Source organism: Ailuropoda melanoleuca, chromosome 2 (assembly GCF_002007445.2).
Source record: "Ailuropoda melanoleuca isolate Jingjing chromosome 2, ASM200744v2, whole genome shotgun sequence".
Lineage (NCBI taxonomy): Eukaryota > Metazoa > Chordata > Mammalia > Carnivora > Ursidae > Ailuropoda > Ailuropoda melanoleuca.
The window spans coordinates 192,918,219-192,936,973 of record NC_048219.1 but is presented as its reverse complement, the minus strand read 5'-3'; the positions used below and the strand labels follow the sequence as shown (position 1 = coordinate 192,936,973).

The 18,755-nt window shown below is 39.7% G+C and overlaps 1 protein-coding gene across 15 annotated transcripts in view; it reads left to right on the top strand.

The window, feature by feature from the left end:
* USP40 (ubiquitin specific peptidase 40) overlaps positions 1-18,755 on the top strand; it is a 76,663-nt gene that overhangs the window by 23,856 nt on the left and 34,052 nt on the right. For all 15 annotated transcript variants that reach the window (XR_004623681.1, XR_004623680.1, XR_004623682.1 and 12 more), the window contains 6 exons: positions 7,490-7,790; positions 10,867-10,948; positions 12,439-12,610; positions 15,238-15,322; positions 16,544-16,614; positions 17,313-17,632. Coding sequence is in view for 12 of the 15 variants with exons in the window: in XM_034655430.1 (XP_034511321.1) it covers positions 7,490-7,790; positions 10,867-10,948; positions 12,439-12,610; positions 15,238-15,322; positions 16,544-16,614; positions 17,313-17,632 (1,031 nt within the window). In the remaining 3 variants the exon portion in view is untranslated. The remainder of the gene's footprint in view (positions 1-7,489; positions 7,791-10,866; positions 10,949-12,438; positions 12,611-15,237; positions 15,323-16,543; positions 16,615-17,312; positions 17,633-18,755) is intronic.

Here is an 18,755-nt window from a genome sequence, read left to right as displayed (position 1 = left end):
GTGATATTAGCTGTGTGGGTTTTTTGAAATTACAAATACCGTTTATAAGTTTGAGGGAGTTAGCTTTTCTTCATTGTTGACTGATAGTTTCATCTTGAACAGAGGTTTTTATCAAATGCTGGGGTTTTTTTGTACCCTTTATTCTGTTCATGTGGTGAATTCCACTGACTGACCTTTTTAATGTTGAGCAAATCTTAGATATCTGAGATAAATCCTACTTGGTCATGAAATTTTTAAGTATTGCTACAGTCATTGGCTCATATTTAGGATTTTTGTGCCGACATTTACGAGAGATAGTAGTCTTCGGTTTATTTTTTCTGTAATGTCTTTGTCAGATTTTAGTGTTAGGGTTATATAGGACTCAGAAGTTGGGAAACACTCCTTTATATTCTTGGGAAGAATTGTCTAAGACTGATTTTTTTCCTTAAATGTTTGGTGAAGTTACTGAGACCTGAAAATTTTTTTATTTTATTTTAATTCCAGTGTAGTTAACATACAGTGTTATCATATTAGTTTCAGTTGTACAGTATAGGCACTCAGCAGTCGCACACATTACTCCATGAGCATCATGATAAGTGTCCTCTTAATCCTCTTTACCTGTTTCACCCATCCCACTCCCCACCTCCCCTCTGGTAACCATTAGTTTGTTCTCTCTAGTTAAGAGTCTGTTTCTTGGTTTGTCTCTCTTTTTTTTCCCTTTGTTCATTTGTTTTGTTTCTTAAATTCCGCATAATGAGTGAAATCATGGTATTTGTCTTTCTCTGACTTATCTCTATTACCATAATACACACCAGCTCCATTCATGTTGTTGCAAATGGCAAGATTTCATTTTTTTTATATGGCTGAATAATGTCCATTGTATGTAAATACCTCATCTTTATCCATTTATCTGTCGATGGACACTTGGGCTGCTTCCATAGTTCGGCTCTCGTAAATAATGTTGCAGTAGACACAGGGGTGCGTGTGTTTTCCGATTTCCTTCCAATTAGTGTTTTTGTGTTCTTTGGGTAAATACAGTAGTGTGATTACTGGATCGTAGGGTAGTTCTGTTTTTAACTTTTCAAGAACTCTCCATACTGTTCTCCACAGTGGCTGCACCAGTGTGCATTCCCACCAACAGTGTACCAGGGTGCCTTTTCCCCCACATCCTCACCAACACCTGTTGTTTCTTGTGGTTTTTATTTTAGCCATTCTGACAGGCGTGAGGTGATACGTCATTGTGGTTTTGATTTGCATTTCCCCAGTGATGAGTGATGTTGAGCATCTTTTCATGTGCCTGTTGGCCATCTGGGTGTTTTCTTTGGGGAAATGTCTGTTCATGTCTTCTGCCCATTTTATAATTGGATTATTTGATTTTTTTTGGTGTTGCATTGTATAGTTCTTTGTATATTTTGGATACCAAACCTTTATTGGATATGTCATTTGCAAATATCTTCTCCCATTCAGTAGGTTGTCTTTTAGTTTTGTTGGTTCTTTTACTGTGCAAAAGCTTTTTATTTTGATGTCGTCCCAATAGTTTATTTTTGCTTGTTTCTCTTCCCTCAGGAGACAGATCTAGAAGGATGTTGCTATGGCCGATGTCAAAGAAATTATTGCCTGTGCTCTCTTCTAGGATTTTTATGACTTCAGGTCTCCCATTTAGATCCTTAATCCATTCTGAGTTTATTTTTGTGTATGGTGTAAGAAAGCGGTACGGTTTCCTTCTTTTGCATGTCGCTGTCCAGTTTTCCCAGCACCATTTGTTGAAGAGACCGTCTTTTTCCCATTGCATATTCTAGCCTCCTTTGTTGAAGATTAGTTGACCGTGCAATTGTAGGTTTACTTCTGGGCTTTCTGTTCTATTGAGACCTGATTTTTTTTTTTTTGGAATAAGGTTTTTTAATTATAGTTTAAATTTCTTTGATTGTAGTGTTATTTAGATGTTCTGTTCTTGCATTATTTTGGAAAGCTGTGTTTTTTAAGGGATTTGTTCTTTGTGATGTCAAATTTATTGGCATGAAGTTATTCACGGTATCCCATATTCTCTGTAGTGTCTATAATACCTGAAGTGATTTTCTCTTTTTCATTCCTAATATTAGTAATTTGTATTTTCTCACTTTTTTCCCATCAGTCTTTCTTCGGATTTATCAAGTTTATTAAACTTTTTAAAAAACCAATGTTTGCCTCTGTTGATTTTGTCTATTGCTCATCTGTTTTCTATCTCGTTGATTTCTGCTCTTGTGTTTAATTTTTTCCTTCCTTTTTCTTCTGGGATCTAATTAGATTAACTTTTTTCTAGCTTGGTATCTCAATTGTTTTTAAACCTTCCTTTTAATACAAGCTTTTAAAGCTATAAATTTCCTTCTAAGGACTAATTTAGCTGCAGACAAATCTGACATGTTTTCATTATCATTCCTTTCAAAATATTTTGTAATTTCCCTCATGATTTCTTTGGCAACTGTGTTGCTTAGTTTCCAAATATTTGGGGATTTCTTTTTATCTTTTTGTTTTTTCTATAAGTTGATTTCTAGTTAATTCCACTGTACTCTTGAGAACATGCTCTCCATGATTTTAGTTCTTTTGAATTTGAGATTTGTTTCACACTTCAAGAATATGGTCTGAGTTGCTGAAAATTCTGTATTCACAAAAAAAGTTATTTTCTGCAGTTGTTGGGTATATTGTTTTGTGAATATCAACTATGTCAGATTGGCTAATAACATTTGTGTTTCTTTGCTGTCCTTACTAATTTTTCTGTCTTTTGGTTTTATCAGTTACTAAGAGAGTGGTTTAAATCTCCAACCGTAATTGTGGATTTGCCCCTTCCCCCTTTTACTTTGGACAATTTTACTTCATGTACCCTGAAGTTATATTATTAGATGCATACACATGTTGGATTTTTATGGCTTCCTGATGTACAATGCCCTTTCTTCATCTCTGCTAGTATCCCTTGCCTTAAAATTTACCTTCTCTGGTATTAGTGTAACCCTGCAAGTTTTTTATACAAGTGTGTCTCTTGCAAACAGTATGAAGTTGGTTCTTATTTATTTTAGACAATTGTGGTTTTTAAGTAATTTGTTCTTTTATTTAAAGTAAAATTTGGGGCGCCTGGGTGGCTCAATCGTTAAGTGTCTGCCTTTGGCTCAGGGCGTGATCCCGGCGTTCTGGGATCGAGCCCCACATCGGGCTCCTCCGCTGGAAGCCTGCTTCTTCCTCTCCCACTCCCCCTGCTTGTGTTCCCTCTCTCGCTGGCTTTCTCTATCTCTGGCAAGTAAATAAATAAAATCTTTTAAAAAACCCCAAACAAATAAATAAATAAAGTAAAATTTGCTCGGGTGCCTGGGTGGCTCAGTTGGTTAAGCATCTGCCTTTGGCTCAGTTCATGATCCCTAGGATCGAGTCCGACTCCCTGCTCAGCGGGGATCTGCTTCTCTGCCCCTCCCCTGGCTCATGTTCACACTCTCTCTCTCTCTCTTTCTCCCTCTCAAGTAAAAATCTTTTTTAAAAAATAAAGTAAAATTTGTTAGCATAAAGTTGTTTGAAATATCACCATAATATCCTTATGAAGTCCATAGGAGCAGGTGTTATGCTCCCTGTTTCATTTCTGATATTGATCATTTGTGTGTTTTAGCTTTCCTTTTCATCTGTCTTGCCTAGGGGTTTAGCACATCTATTAAACTGTTCAAAAAAGCAGCTTTGTATTTGTTGATTCTACTCTATTTGTTCATCTGTTTTCTATCAGATGGTAGTTTGATAGTTTCTTTTAATTAGAATGTTTAGTCCATTTGGTTTTAAAGTAGTAATTAATATGGTTGAGTTTGAATTTACCATCGAGGTGTTTGTTTTTTATTTGCCTCCTCTGTGTTTTGCTCCTTCATTCTTCCTCACCCTTTAGGTTAAGCAAGTGATTTTTAGTCTTTCATCTTTACTTTGTTGGCTAATATATTGCTATATTTCTTTAATATTTTTATCCTAGGGATTATACTGTACATAAATCAATATTACCAACTACAGATTATAGTATACCATTTCCTGAACTGTGTAAGATGCTTGCAGTGGTAAAACTGTGTTTCCCCATTTCCATCTTATCTGCTGTTGCCTTTTACTTGTAAATTCTACTGTACGTTACTTATTTTTATTAATATTATTTTTTGCTTTAAGCACTTAGGCAACTTTTAAAGAAATTAATGAAAAACTAGTGTTTCATATTTATCCATTGTGGTGTTTGTTGCTGCTTTTCGCACATTCAGCTGTGCATCTAGTATCCTTTCCCTGCGACCTCACAGAATCAAGTCTTTAGAGGACGTGGGGGGTCCCACGTACCCCCTTGGTAAAAATATTCTCAGCTCTTGTTTGATTGAAATCTTTATTTTGCCTTCAGTTTTTTTAAAGGATATTTTTGCTGGATATAAAATTCTAGTTTAATAGTTTTTATTTTTTCCTTTCAGAACCTTAAAGATGTCATTCCATTATGTTTTGGCATCTCATTTTTTTTGGCTCAGAAGTCTAGTGTCACTTGAGCATAATGTGTCTTTTTCTCCACCTGCTTTTAAGATTTTTTCTTTTTTCTGTGTTGTTTAGCGGCTTCACAGTGATGTGTCTCAGTGTGTGCTCTTTGTGCTTATTTGCTTTGTATTTGCTAAGTTTTTTATATCCATAGCTTGAGGTCTTTCTTCAGTTTTGTCCACTGTATTTTCAACTTGGTTGTCTGCCCCATTATTTCTTTCTTCTCCTTTTAGGACTACAGTTACATATAAATTAGACTATTTAAGATTCCCTCACAGATCTTAAATAACTGAGGTTTTCTTCTTTTTCTAATTTTTACCTCTCCTTCAACTTGGATAATTTACATTCCTCCATCTTCAAGTTCATTGGTTCTTTCTTTTGCTATATCCATCTATCTTCCACTAAGCCCAGCTAGTGAACTTTTTGTTCAGATATTATAGTTTCCAGCTTTAGAATTTCCACTTAGCTCTAATTGAGAGTATCCATTTCTGTGCTGAAATTCCATATCTGAACCCACTCTGTTCATCCTTTCCTATAAATTAATTTTTGAAGCTATAATTGGTTTTATTAAGTCATATAAATGAAATATTTTAACAGCTGTTCACTATCATAATATCTGGATTATTTCCCTTACAAATTGACTGTATCCTCTCTTGATTATGAATCACACTGTCCTGTTTGTGTGTCATTTAATCTTATATTGCCTACCGTACGTTGTGGATTATATCATTGTTCTTGAAATTAGAGTTTTGCATTATGCTCCAAGAGGCTGTTGAATCTCCTTGGTCCTATGGAAGCTTCATTCTGGGCTTTGTATGGTGGATCTGTTGCAGTTTTGCTCTTAGTCCTGGGGAAGATGTGCGGTTCTTCCTCTTAAGGCAGAGGTTAGCCAACGGTGGCCTGGGGGCAGAATATGGCCTGCTGCCTGTTTTTGTACAGTCCTGAGTTAAGAGCTATCTGTACATTTTTAAATAGTTATTTTTAGTTTTATAAGTACCTACATAGTGTCCTCAAGTTTGCCTCTTAAGCTCACAAAGCCTCAACTAGTTACTCTCTGGTCCTTCACAAGCTTACCAGCCCCTGGCCTAAGGCCCTTCTGGGATTTCAACAGAAGGCCTCAGATGTTTGTCATATGCCTCTGTCCTGTCAGAATTCCATGTTCATGTTTCTACCCAGAAATCTCTGCCAAGATCTCTGTTCAAATCGTGAATCTACTAGCTGTTGCTTTCTGTGGGGTTTCTTGCGTCTTGGGCTGTCCATGTACCGATCAGGAGTCAGCCAAGGATTTGAGGGGGATTTGGTATAGATTCGGGGCTCCTTAACGCAACTCTTTCTCTTTCGCTTTCTAGCCTCTCCGGCATTTTCAGATTCTGTTTCCTCAGCTCAGTAAGACTCCTGCGCTTTGCTTGAACAGTCCCACCTTGCACGCTATAAAGTGGGAACCAGTGGCTTCATGTAAAACTCACCTAGTTTGCGTCCCTCTTGAAGGATTATGTCCCCTCTGCTTAAGCCTGTTTCTGGTTATTCTCCAAACACTTGTTTTCATTGTTTTGTCTAGGGTTTATCATTTCTTTTTTTTTTTAATTATAGTATTTTTTATTATGTTAGTCACCATACAGTACATCCCTGGTTTTTGATGTAAAGTTCAAAGATTCATTAGTTGCATGTAACACCCAGTGCACCATGCAATACATGCCCTCCTTACTACCCATCAGCGGCCTATCCCATTCCCCCACTCCCCTCCCCTCTGAAGCCCTCAGTTTGTTTCTCAGAGTCCATAGTCTCTCACGCTTCATTCCCCCTTCAGATTACCCCCCCCCTTTATCCCTTTCTTCTCCTACCAATCTTCCTAGTTCTTATGTTCCATAGATGGGAGAAACCATATGATAATTGTCTTTCTCTGCTTGACTTATTTCACTTAGGGTTTATCATTTCTTATCAGAAAAGTTAGTCCAGTAAAAGTTCTCTGCCATTACTGGGACCAGACGCCGCTGAAGCTTGAGGCTGGAAAGAATTAATCCTCACTTCTCAAAGGAAAAAAATGGCTATTCTCTGATTATTGTTATTTGATTATACCTTAAACAAATGAACTGCAACACTATATTACCATCTTTTATACATGGTATTAACAATATTGTCTTTGGGTCATAGACCTATTTCCTTCTGTTTGTGATAAAACAATACTTTGATTATAGCATTGGCACTGCTACACATTATTTCTGTCCAAGTGGAAAATGAGAAAGTCACCTTTCCATATTGATCAATGGGCTAAGCAGATGTTGCATATGCCTCCCAAGCGATTCTCTGTATAAAGTAAGTTCATGCTGAGAGGAGGAGACACAAGGCCACACAGCAATTAGGGAGTGAGAGGAGAGTAGAGATGGAAAGGGGGGATGGGCAGTGAGGAAAAATGCTTTTTTCTTCCTAATCCTTTAGCTAGAACTTGGAGAAATAGTTTTTGGGATTAAGACGTAAGCTTTCTGTGCTTTGATTTCCTGAGCTAACCTGTCAGTTTCCTGGACAGACAACAGTCGGTTTAGTTAATGTTACATGACAATGTAGGCTTATAATTATGACTTTATTCCAGCAGGGTTTGTCTGAGTCGCTAGTTTTAAAATTCTCTTCTGTAGTGCTTCACTGTGTGATTGCCTTTGTGCCTTGTTTGTTTAGATTGCTTTAAACATCTCAGAAGTGTTAGTTCTACCTAATCTGTTTTAGTACTTTTTTAAAATGGTGTCACAGACGTATAATTAACATATTTTTTAGCTTCGCCATGGCAGCTTTCTCCCTTGATGTGACTATTAGACTGTTTAACAGAGCGCACTCTGATTTTCATTAAATGTTTTATCATGACTCAAATGGATTTTTTTTTTCCTCCTAGCTGGCTAGGGCAAAAATAAAGGTGAAGTTCAAATATCTAGTCACAGAAAGGAAGATGTAGTTTTTTTATTGTGTCCAATTAAAAAAATTTTTATTGACCTAGTATTTGTTTTTTGTCTCTGTATAGTTCTTACAGCTTCATTCCCAGATATTTCTACTTAGTTCGGATGAAAGTACAGTTAGTCTATTGAAGAACGGTTCTCTCCAGGCTGAGTCTGATTTCCAAAGGAATGATCAACACATTTTCAAGACACTTACTTCAGAATCCCCAGGATTAAATGATAGACCCTCCTGTTCCCACTGGTTTGATATAAATGATTCCAAAGTCCAACCAATCAAGGAAAAAGATATTGAACGGCAGTTTCAGGGTAAAGAAAGTGCCTACATGTTGTTTTATCGGAAATCCCAGTTGCAGAGACCCCCAGAAGGTATGGAAAGAGAAATGTTCCTATTTGTTCAAATTGATGATGTTAGAAGATAAATATTGAATGCTATTTCAATTTTTACCCTTTTAAAAGAAAGCTTACTCTTGGAACATTTTTAAATATTTTCAGGCTAATAGAAATACATTATGCCAAAAGAAATCCAACAGTCTGTCATTTTGTAACTATATATTTCTATTTTATTTTTCCCCTCTAATGATATGAGGCCATGGTTAGTGTTTCAGAACTGGGTTTTCTTGGACATAATGGTTTCTTGTTGTGTGGACCAACCTGTATACGACTGCCCTGTGCTTAGGCTTGGCTGTGTCATTTGGCCATGTATATGTTGCCTTTGAGTTGTAGTGGCCTTGGTCTTGTTTTCATATGTGCCCTTTTATTGCCCTCTTTTTTCTTTTCTTTCAAAGTAATTAATGTGTTTTATGAGCAGTTGAAATATTTTCAAAGCGTTCTTTGTTAAACCTTCTAAGGCAACTCATACCAGGGAGGCTAAACACTGAGACCCACAATGATAAATTTTTTAATTGAGACCACTGACGTGAATCAGTATGTGAGCCTTTGGTCACTTCCCAAAGTCTACTCAAAAGTAAAAAAAATCCTAACCAGGAAAGTTCCTTAGATAGAGGCATTTCTCTAGTTACAAATGAGGACACTGTTCTTAGAAAATGGGAGTAGTAAGCATTTTTACAAAGAATAAGAAGAAAGAAGTTACTAATTTGCATGTGAGTCAAAGGAAATTAACTTTCTGGTTCTAAAACAATTACATAATTATTCTGTTTAACCAGAAATTCTAGGCTTTATTTTTCTGAGTGGAAAAAAATACAGTCATGGCTCTGATAAAAATATTCTGAAGCAGAATTTACAGTTCTGGAAATATGTATTAACAAAAAAAGAATGTGTTCAGATGGAGTATTGTCTTTTTCCCTGAATTAGATTTTAATATGTGTATGTTTTTACTATGTACTGAATGATAGTTTTCTAGTTAGCTTAGGAATTGAATAAAGGTCTGGCAGAAATCTTGATGGACTTTTTGTGGAGATAAAGGGATGAAACTTGGCAAAATGATTCTAAAATTCATCTAGAGAGGCAAACATTAACGAAAACTGAAGAAGGGCCTGCTGAAGGGAATTGACTCCATCAGTAAAAACCTATTTGTAGAGCTCCCGCATTCAGACAGTGCCGTGCTCATGCAGAGAGGGGGGGACATCACTGGAGTACAGCCAGCCCAGAAATCCACCCAGGTATTTTTAAGATTTTAATCCATGGTAAAGTGACTTTTCAGATAAACAGGAGGAAAGTGAATTACTCAAGAAACTGAGCTGGAAGTTAGTTAGCTGCCAGTCACTTGAATTAGCAGTCAGTGTAGTCAAGTGACTATAATCATCACTTGAATGAAATTTGAGTTCCTTCAATGTTTATGTTAAAATGGAACCTTTAAATGTATAAAATATATTTTCCAATATTAAGGTAGAGAAGTCCTTCCTAAGCTTAAAAGCAAAGAAAGAAAAATTAAGGAAAAGTATTACAAACCTTAAACAATATAAAAGGCAAATGACAAGCCTAGTGGGAAACAGCAAAATATATGACAAATCTGTTTCCCGTCTGCAGAGTGCTTTTACATATATTCCATTGTGCTCGAGAGAAAATTGGGAAAAGGATATAAATAAGCAATGTATAAAAGAAGAAATAGGAACAACCAATAAACTAGAAAAAAACAAAAAGAATCAGGGGCAGTTGGGTGGCTCAGTCGATTAAGCATCTGCCTCAGCTCAGGTCATGATCTCAGTGTCCTGGGATTGAGCCTAGCATCAGGCTCCCTGCTCAGCGGGGAGTCTGCCTGTCCCTCTTTCTCTCCCCCTCTTCCCCCATCCCCCACTCATGCTTGCTCGTTCTCTCTCTCAAAAAAAAAATCTTTATTTAAAAAAAGAAAGACTTCAACCTAAATCATAATCAAAAGGAATTGAAACAGCAATGAAATGCCACTTTTTTCCTACCAAGTTAAATGTTTCTGTTAATCTTGTTCTCAATAGTTGGCACTTCCTCTACGGCTGGTAGGTATATAAAGTCCTATAACCAGTTTGGTTATATGTATTTAAAAACCTTAAACCAGGGATGCCTGTGTGGCTCAGTTGGTTAAGCGTCTGCCTTCGGCTCAGGTCATGATCCCGGGGTCTTGGGATCCAGCCCCACATCGGGCTCCCTGCTCAGCGGGAAGTCTACTTTTCCCTTTCCCTCTGCCACTCCCCCTGCTTGTGCTTTTCTGCTCTCTCTCTATCAAATAAATAAATAAAATCTTTAAAAAATAAAACAAAACCCTTAAACCAGTAATTCTACTTCTACAAATTTGTCTTGGAATAATCAGAGGTGGGTATAAATATTCATGTTCAAAGATGTTTATTACTCCCATTATTTTAAAATAATGAGTAGAAATCACCTGAATATCTAACAGAAAAAGATTGGTTAGATTAATTATGCTACTTATAGAATGAACTATGCAATCATTTACAATTCTGGAGAAACACAAATACGAAATGAAAAAGCATGTTACAGATTGGTTATACGTAATCCCAGTCGCTTTAAATAAGGGTGTGCATGTGTGTGCACACTCTTGCGTGTACGTATGTGTGTGCACACAGACGCATTGTGTAGGTATAGAAGAAAGACCAGAAGTACAGATAACAAATTTTAGCAGTATCTCTTAGGAATGGCATTACAGGTAATAGCTATAAAAATATCTTTTATATTGTAAAAATAATTTCCAGAATTTTTACAGCAGCAATTACTACATTTGTTATCAGGAGGAAAATAGTAGGTGTTCTTTTTAAAAAGTATATTTAAAGAGAACTAAAGAAATGGGATCCTTCTAGCATGGCATAAAGAACTGTTTATCTTCCATTTGCTCTAATGTTTTCATTTTTCAGATGGGAAAACTGAGATCCACAGGAAGTTAGCATTCACAGAGATAGTTAGTCGAGGCTTCCTAGCTCCCAGTGCGCTCTTTCCAGATTCCCAGCAGCCAGGGTCCATGTAGGCAGCCCAAGTTAATGAAGCGTTTTGTTCACAGCTCGAGCTAATCCAAGATACGGGATTCCATGTCATTTGCTGAATGAGATGGATGCAGCCAACATTGAACTGCAAACAAAAAGGTAATTTGAACTTTCTTTTAGAGTTTGAATGGTTCTTTTCTGGAGAAGGAGGATCTCATTTAGGTCTTAAGTCTTCAATCAGGAGAATTAAAAAAGATAAAAGCCAACTAATCAATGCCAGTGTCTGTGTGGCTGCTGAAGTTTTGTAGGGAGATTGTCTTACTTTGAAATCAGCCTTATCGGTGAGAGTGAATGAAACAAGGTCACATAAAAGGCAATTACCGAGTAGGGATGGAGCCTCAGAAGCCTAGAGAAATCGGTGAACACGTAGGACGTTAAGTGGATTGTATCCTGGCCCGTCAGGTGATTTCCAAGGTGCAGAGAGAGCCGCGTGAAAGTCACCCCTTGTAAGTTAAGTAGCTGTGGAGACCCAGCACCTAGTGACAGAGACCAGAGGCGGCTAAGAGGAAGGAATGTGGATTCTGCAAACTTCCAGGCTTCATGTCAGTTCAGGCAGAAACTTGTAATAGGTTATCTCAGGCACGGTTTGTGAGGACTTGATAATCTCATGTTCTCTTTTGAGGTCTCACCTTGGACCCTGAAGAACTGTGTCTTTATTTGCTCTCTGCCAGGGTTAGCAGGGCATTGGGTTAGGGAAGTGGATGTTCTCGTGGCCTCCTTGTGGACCTGCGTGGCTGGTTGATTATGTAGCCAGGATGTGTTCAACATTTTTATCATTGGCTTAAAACTAGGGGAAAAAAGGAGCAGGTAGATTGAGTGGCAAACCACTATCAAAAGAAATCAAGACATTAAAAATATAAAAACTAGGGTAAAATATCTTAAACAGGAAAAGCAACCTGCCTGAGTGGGTGCAGACTAGCAGTAGGCGTTCACAGCAACGGCCAAAGGGGTTTCGCCAGCCAGCACTAAGCTTTTTAACGTGGCTGTCAGAAAGCTAGTGCTGTCTTCGACCACATCAGTAGAATTGCGTCAGGGGTATCCGAGCAGTGGCGGTGGCCTCATCCAGCTCTCTGTGGGCCAGACTGCCTGGAGTGGGCTGTCGGGCACTGGCTCCAAGGCAGCCGAGCGGATTCGGAGAAGAGCCACCAGCTCCGGACTGTTGCTGAGGGTGTTCGATCTGGGGAGAGCAGACTGGGGGATCGTGAGATCCACTCTAAAAATGCTGCGGTCTAGTGGGAGTAAGGAGGAGACGGCAGTTTGGAAATCTGGCACTTACCAATTTCAGGAAAGGCCTCTAGCATATTTGCAACTATATTTTCAGAGTTGGAAGATTCTGAGTTTCGATACTTAAATAGTGCATGGTGTGTATTAAAATCTATTTTCCTTGGAATTCGTGGTGGCAGAGCTGAACTTTTGCTATTCATTGAGAAAACTAAAATGAGTAAATTTTGGAGCATGGAAGAAAAGGACATTAATAACTAGGTAGAATAGAGAACTTATGTATCTTGTAAATCAAGTGTTTTTGGTTTGGGATGAAACTGTGTCTTATAAAAACAGAGAATTTATGTATTTTTTATGCCTCTTTAAAGGGCAGAATGGGATTCTACAAACAGTAATCTTGAGTTGCGTCTGCACCTGGGCCCTCATTATCATTTCTTCAACGGGGCTCTGCACCCAGTCGTCTCTCAAGCAGAAAGCGTGTGGGATTTAACCTTTGATAAAAGAAAAACTTTAGGAGACCTTCGACAGTCCATATTCCAGGTAATTTAGCCGTGCTTCCTCTTCATTTAGACGTTAAGGTCCGGCTCAAGCTGGAGTCTCCTTTTCAGAAATCCCATTTAGGATTCAACTATTTATTTTTCGAAGCACTTAAGGAAATCCTGCACCTGCTACTTCCCGAGGGTCGACCCAGATGTTCTCGCCTCACTTGTGTCTTTCAGAGAGGCTCTTCTATGCAGGCAAGGCCCGCACTGTCCTGCCCGCAGGCTTTCAGGGAGAATCAGCCAGTGCATTTTATTTTGGGGAGAGAAAAAGTATAAGGAAGGAGTAAAAAAGATAAGCACATTGCTGGGGCACCTGGGTGGCTCAGGCAGTTGTATCTGCCTTCGGCTCAGGTCATGATCCCAGGGTCCCCGGATTGAGCCCTGAATCTGGCTCTCCACTCAGCAGGGAGCCTGCTTCTCCCTCTGCCCTTCCCTCCACTCATGCACGCTCTCCCTCCCTCTCTCTCTCTCTCTCTGTCTCTCTCTCAAATAAATAAAATCATTTTTTTAAAAAAGATAAGTATGTTGCCTAAAACCAAAAACTAAACAAACAAAAGCAAGTAACATTTTTCCCTTTCCGGAGCCCCTGGGTAGCGCAGTCGTTGGGCGTCTGCCTTCAGCTCAGGGCGAGATCCCGGCGTTATGGGATCGAGCCCCACATCAGGCTCCTCTGCTATGAGCCTGCTTCTTCCTCTCCCACTCCCCCTGCTTGTGTTCCCTCTCTCGCTGGCTGTCTCTCTGTTAAATAAATAAAATCTTTAAAAAACAAAATAAACAAACAAAAACATTTCTCCCTTTCCTAAGTGTAGGATAACATTTGTTACTAAAATTTTTCGGGGAAGGAAATACCTTCTGTTGTGCAGTAAAAACAAGCATTGTTGTAAATCTTCACCTCCGATAATCGATCCAAGTGTGTTTTAATGACAACAGTGCTGTTCATTTTACTTACAGTGCCTTCATATAAATTATGTCCTTTGGTTCTTTAATCTCAGGGTAACCTAAAGGCAAGCTAACCCCATTTTAAAGGTGAAAAACTTGTGATTTAGAGAGATCTAGTGGCTCAGCCCTGGTCTCCTTATCCTTTCCTTCCTTTTGATCACATTTCTTCACCTCTCACTACTTCCTGATCAAGGAAAAGGAAAATAGAAAATGTAGCCTTTGGGGCACCTGGACGGCTCAGTCAGTTAAGCATCTGACTCTTGATTTCAGCTCAGGTCATGATCTCAGGGTTGTGAGATCGAGCCCCAAGTCAGGCTCTGCGCTTAACGGGGAGTCTGCTTGAGATTCTCTCTCTCCCCCGTCCCTCTGCCCCTCCACCTAGCATGTGCACATTCGCTCATGCTCTCTCTCAAATCTTTAAAAAAAGAAAATGTAGGCTTTTATTTTTTGCAGAAATAAGTTAATTTTCCGGAAAACTCTTTATCAGTCCCCAAAATCATTAGCTTTCTTTTATTTTTCTCTTGTACAAAGCAAAGCAGGCCAGTTTCTTCAACTTTAGTTGATTTGAATGATATTTGTGTTGGATTAGTATCAGAATTTCTTAAATTTCCTACTGTTTCTGAATTTTTCCATTAAAAGTTCATCCCTGAGCCAGTCCTGCAGTGTTGGTGTGGGGGGGCTTGGGGAGCTGACCCTGTCTAGGGGGACCTTTCAAATGGAAAAGGCCTGTTCACTTTCATAGGTTTTAGATTCACTCCAGTCTGCTTTCAGGTGTTTGGAGTGCACACCTCTGTTTTCTTAGAAGTAAGCCCTTGGCAGGAGGCTACAAGATTGGTGCAGTTAACTAGTCACTTCTAAAGAGAAAATTTCTTTTTTTTTTTTCATTAAGATTTTATTTATTTATTTGAGAGAGAGGGAGTGCATGAGTGGGGCTAGGAACAGAGGGAGAAGCAGGCTCCCCGCTGAGCAGGGAGTCCCATGTGGGGCTTGGCCCCAGGACCCTGAGATCACAACCTGAGCCAAAGACAGACGCTTAACTGACTGAGCCACCCAGGCACCCCAGAAAATTTCTTTCGAAGAGAACTACCTTGTGCTATTGTGGAGAGAGACGAAATATGACTGACTTTATGGGTGACGTTATTCTGGTGAGATGACCAGTCCCCAGAGCCTTGCATCTAGAAACTTAAAAAACAAATCCGTGGTCATATAGAAACTGGTAACGCCACTTTTTGAATTTATGGTGCAAAATATTTGTTTCAGATTGGTGAGAATTTTGATGTGTGCTAGGGTCCGTGCTGCTTTTCCCTGAATGGTGCTAATTAAACAAATGATTTTTGCTCTTTTGGACAAAGATATCTGGGCTGGCGTGTTGATCTGTTTGCCTTCTGATAAAAGCAGTCTTCCTATAAATTAGCACAATCGTCGCGGTGGTGCTCGTGTTCACTGTGTCCGTCATCCTTCTCCAGTCACTAATGGATGAGATGGAGCATCTTTGGATTTGGCTAATTTAGCAATGAGTGATGTCTTCTTGCCACGTTTTTGGTGTTGGGTGGGAGGGGCATACTCATTTGCTAGCTCCCCGTATCATCTAAACATAGGAAAAATGGTACGGTGGTGTTCTTTTACCTGGAAATGTGATATTTATGTTACTTCTCATTTCTCTTTTCTTCCATTAATATTCCGTAGCTGTTAGAATTTTGGGAAGGAGATATGGTTCTTAGTGTGGCCAAGTTTGTACCAGCGGGACTTCACGTTTACCAGATGCTTGATGGTAAGATAAATATTAAAACACTGCGACTCATTTCCTATATTTGTATTTTGTGGGGCTCACCTGTGATTTTCTGCTCTTAGCCAGTCTTTCCCCCTGCCTACTGCTTTCTTACCTAGGCTGTCATCACATGGTTGGTTTTCAAACAAAAATTTAGAATTTAAAAAAATAAAATTCTAAAAAATTTAGAATTTAAAAAAGATTAAAAAAATTTATCTGATTTCTCTAACATGTGACTTTTGCTAACACAGAAATATTTTCTATTTTTTTTAAATTAAGGCTACCTCTCCCCCAGACCAGTTTTTTTAAAGGCTCTGGAGGCGCCTGGGTGGCACATCGGTTAAGCATCCAACTCTTGTTTTCAGCTCAGGTCATAATCTCACGATCGTGAAACTGAGCCCCGTGTCAGGCTCCGAGCTCAGCAAGGAGTCTGCTTGAGACTCTGTCTCCCTCTTCCTCTGCCCCTCCCTGCTGCTCTCTCTTTTTCTCTCTCTCTCTCAAATAAATAAATCTTTTAAAAAAAACAAAACATGATAAAAGGCTGTGGAATTTTTTTGTATTACCACAGATTTTTTTTAGCAAAATGGTTTCAAATCATTAACATCTTGTTTATATGGCTTGATTTATTTTTCTCCCAACTCTCAGCTTCAGATTTTGTAGCAAAACAGCACTTGGAGTGCGTAGGAGTATTTGCTACCTGTGAATAACAGCGAAACGGTAGTGACAGTAGCAGCTGCAGTGACCCTGTTGTGGACTTCACTGCGCCAAATCCACAGAGAAGTTTTATATAAAGTACCTCATTTGATTTTCACAAAATTCTTTTACCTGCATTTCCTAAACAAGTAAACGGAACACGGGGATGCAGTGCACAGGACAGACAGCCAGTTAGTGCTGGGTCTGGGGCCGTGTGCTGCCTGAGCCTCCCTCCCGCACACGCTGTCCCGTGTGGTCGGCGCCTCCTGTCCTCGTGCCCACGGAGCTTACGTAACAGCACGGGGAGACGCTTACATAAGATGGGAAACAAAAAACCTGAAGAGTGTGGTGAAAAGCATAAAGATAAAAATAATCTTAAATACTACCAACATAATACAGTTACTGCCTTTTTCTTTATTTTCCTTGATGAGAATGCTTTTCAAACAGATATTTAAGTGTCTCAGCTCTTTCTTTCCTTCACTTGTTTTGGTGATTGTGGCGAATGGTCTCACTGATGAGCTCATCTTCTAGGAGATGACCTGACGCTGTGTGAACTGGAGATTGCAGACGGGGAAGACCTCTTTGTATGGAATGGGGTGGAGGTAAGAACGGATTGAAGAAACATTCATGATGGTTTTGGATTTTTTTTTTTTTAAGTGTCGTAAGAAAACTTTATTCAGCATCTCTGAAGGCAGCTAGGTACCAGAAAACATCTGAAATGTGTGACAGACTTTAGGTACAGTCAGTGTTAGTCGTATGCTGAGGAGACGTTCGTCAAGTGTGTCTGCAGGGCCGGAGGCTCCATGCGAAGGTACGTAGGCGGTCTGTCCCTCCGGTGGTCCAGATAATCCCGCCAACACAGCTGCTGCTGAGGGGGTTCAGGAGGGGCAGGCGGCTACCCTGAGTTAGGGGAGTAGCCTACGGGAGCGGAGGGGGTTCTCCAGGTCAGGAAAGGGGCGAGCAGCATCTCACCCACTCTGGTCTGTCCTTGGTCCGTCTCATTTATTTCCAAGGCTTTTTTCTTTCTTCTTTTGTTTTCCCCCCAAGGCTTTACTACCATTGCTGAGGACTCGCACATCTCTGTCTCCACTCCACATTGCTCTCCTAGAAAATAAAAGATGGCTAAGAGAAAGTTTCAAAGGAAAAAGCTAAAGTTCTGATACGTACAAGACATTCGTGAAAACTTTATTTCACTCGAAAAAAAAATAATTCTCTAAGAGTCGTCTTTTACTGTGTGATTATTTTGACTTGATTTTGGCAAACAGAAACTATACTAATGGTTGTCTTGGTATTATCATAGGTTGGTGGCATCCCGATTCCAACCGGTAGTGACTGCGAACCTCTGCTCTTACACGTTCTTCATCTGGCAACAAGCAGCGAGGGGGGAAGGTGTCCGCGCTTGGTGGAGTCTCCACATGTCTTTCCGTCCAATGCAGAAGTGGGTGCCGTGCTCACAGCCCTGGCAGTGCCCGTGGGGGTCCTCTTCATCAGCGCCACTGACCCTGCTGGGGAAGAGGACTGGGTCGCCATTCCCGAGGAAGACCTGAAGAAGACGTTCAGAGAGCAGGGCCTCCGGAACCAGAGCTCGGTTCTCGTTCAGGATTCCAGTGATGATAACAGGTACCCTGCTGAAACATAAGAGAATTCCTTTTTAAGTTTTTTTTTTTTTTTTAAGATTTTATTTATTTATTCGACAGAGACAGAGACAGACAGAGAGAGATGGAACACAAGCAGGGGGAATGGGAGAGGAAGAAGCAGGCTCATAGCAGAGGAGCCTGATGTGGGGATCACGCCCTGAGCTGAAGGCAGACACTTAACCGCTGTGCCACCCAGGTGCCCCTTAAGTTATTTTAATGATAGTTCTGTCTCTTAGAACTTGAAAGCTTTATTTTAATACTGATAAGAGTTCAGTATTTTCCTTTGATTTCTAAACATTGTGTCCTGGATATCACATACAGGAGTGTTCTGGGTTCGGCAACTTGGAGGAAGATGATACTGTAATGTGATTTTTTTTAAAAATTTTTATTCGTTGGTGAATGAGGTCACTAAATAATGTAGATATAGATGAGATATAATCTGGATTAGTGGTTTATGAAGCAGAGTCTTGTGAAATGAATTCCTGTTAGCACTTACTACAAAACTGAAGGTACAGTCTCACAAAGAAAGTTCCTGAATCTTTTCATGAGGAGGATATTAAGATCTAGCTAAATTTGTCAGTTTTCTCACAAGACTCCCATAAGGCAATTCAGTTTTTCATTGTAATCCTTTTTCTGACTGTGGGGACCCCTCCCAGCTGCCCAGGGAGGGCAGTTACGTGGGGGATCACGCTCTTAGTTCCTGCGAGTCACACTGGAGGCTCAGAAGTGCTGCCTGTCTCCGTTTTGTTGTCCGCGTCTGTTACGGTACGTTTCTGTGGTCAGCGTGTCCTGCCCTGTAACCCTCCGGTTTCCTTATACTGAAGACTTGACGTTGCAAGCCATAGATCCATACCCTGCTTGATCAGTCAGAGTCTCCATATTGTCATTAACAGCGGCTGTGACACAGAGGCAGTGTGCTTAGAACAGTCTATATTTTGTATTTATCACTATTACTCTTTCGGACAAGTGTTTTCCAGGCATTTATTTCTGCACTTTGTTTATTTAAAAGATTATTATATGTCCCTTTATGAAAATAATACACATGGGACGCCTGGGTGGCTCAGTCGGTTAAGTGTCCCAACTCTTGATTTAGGCTCAGGTCATGA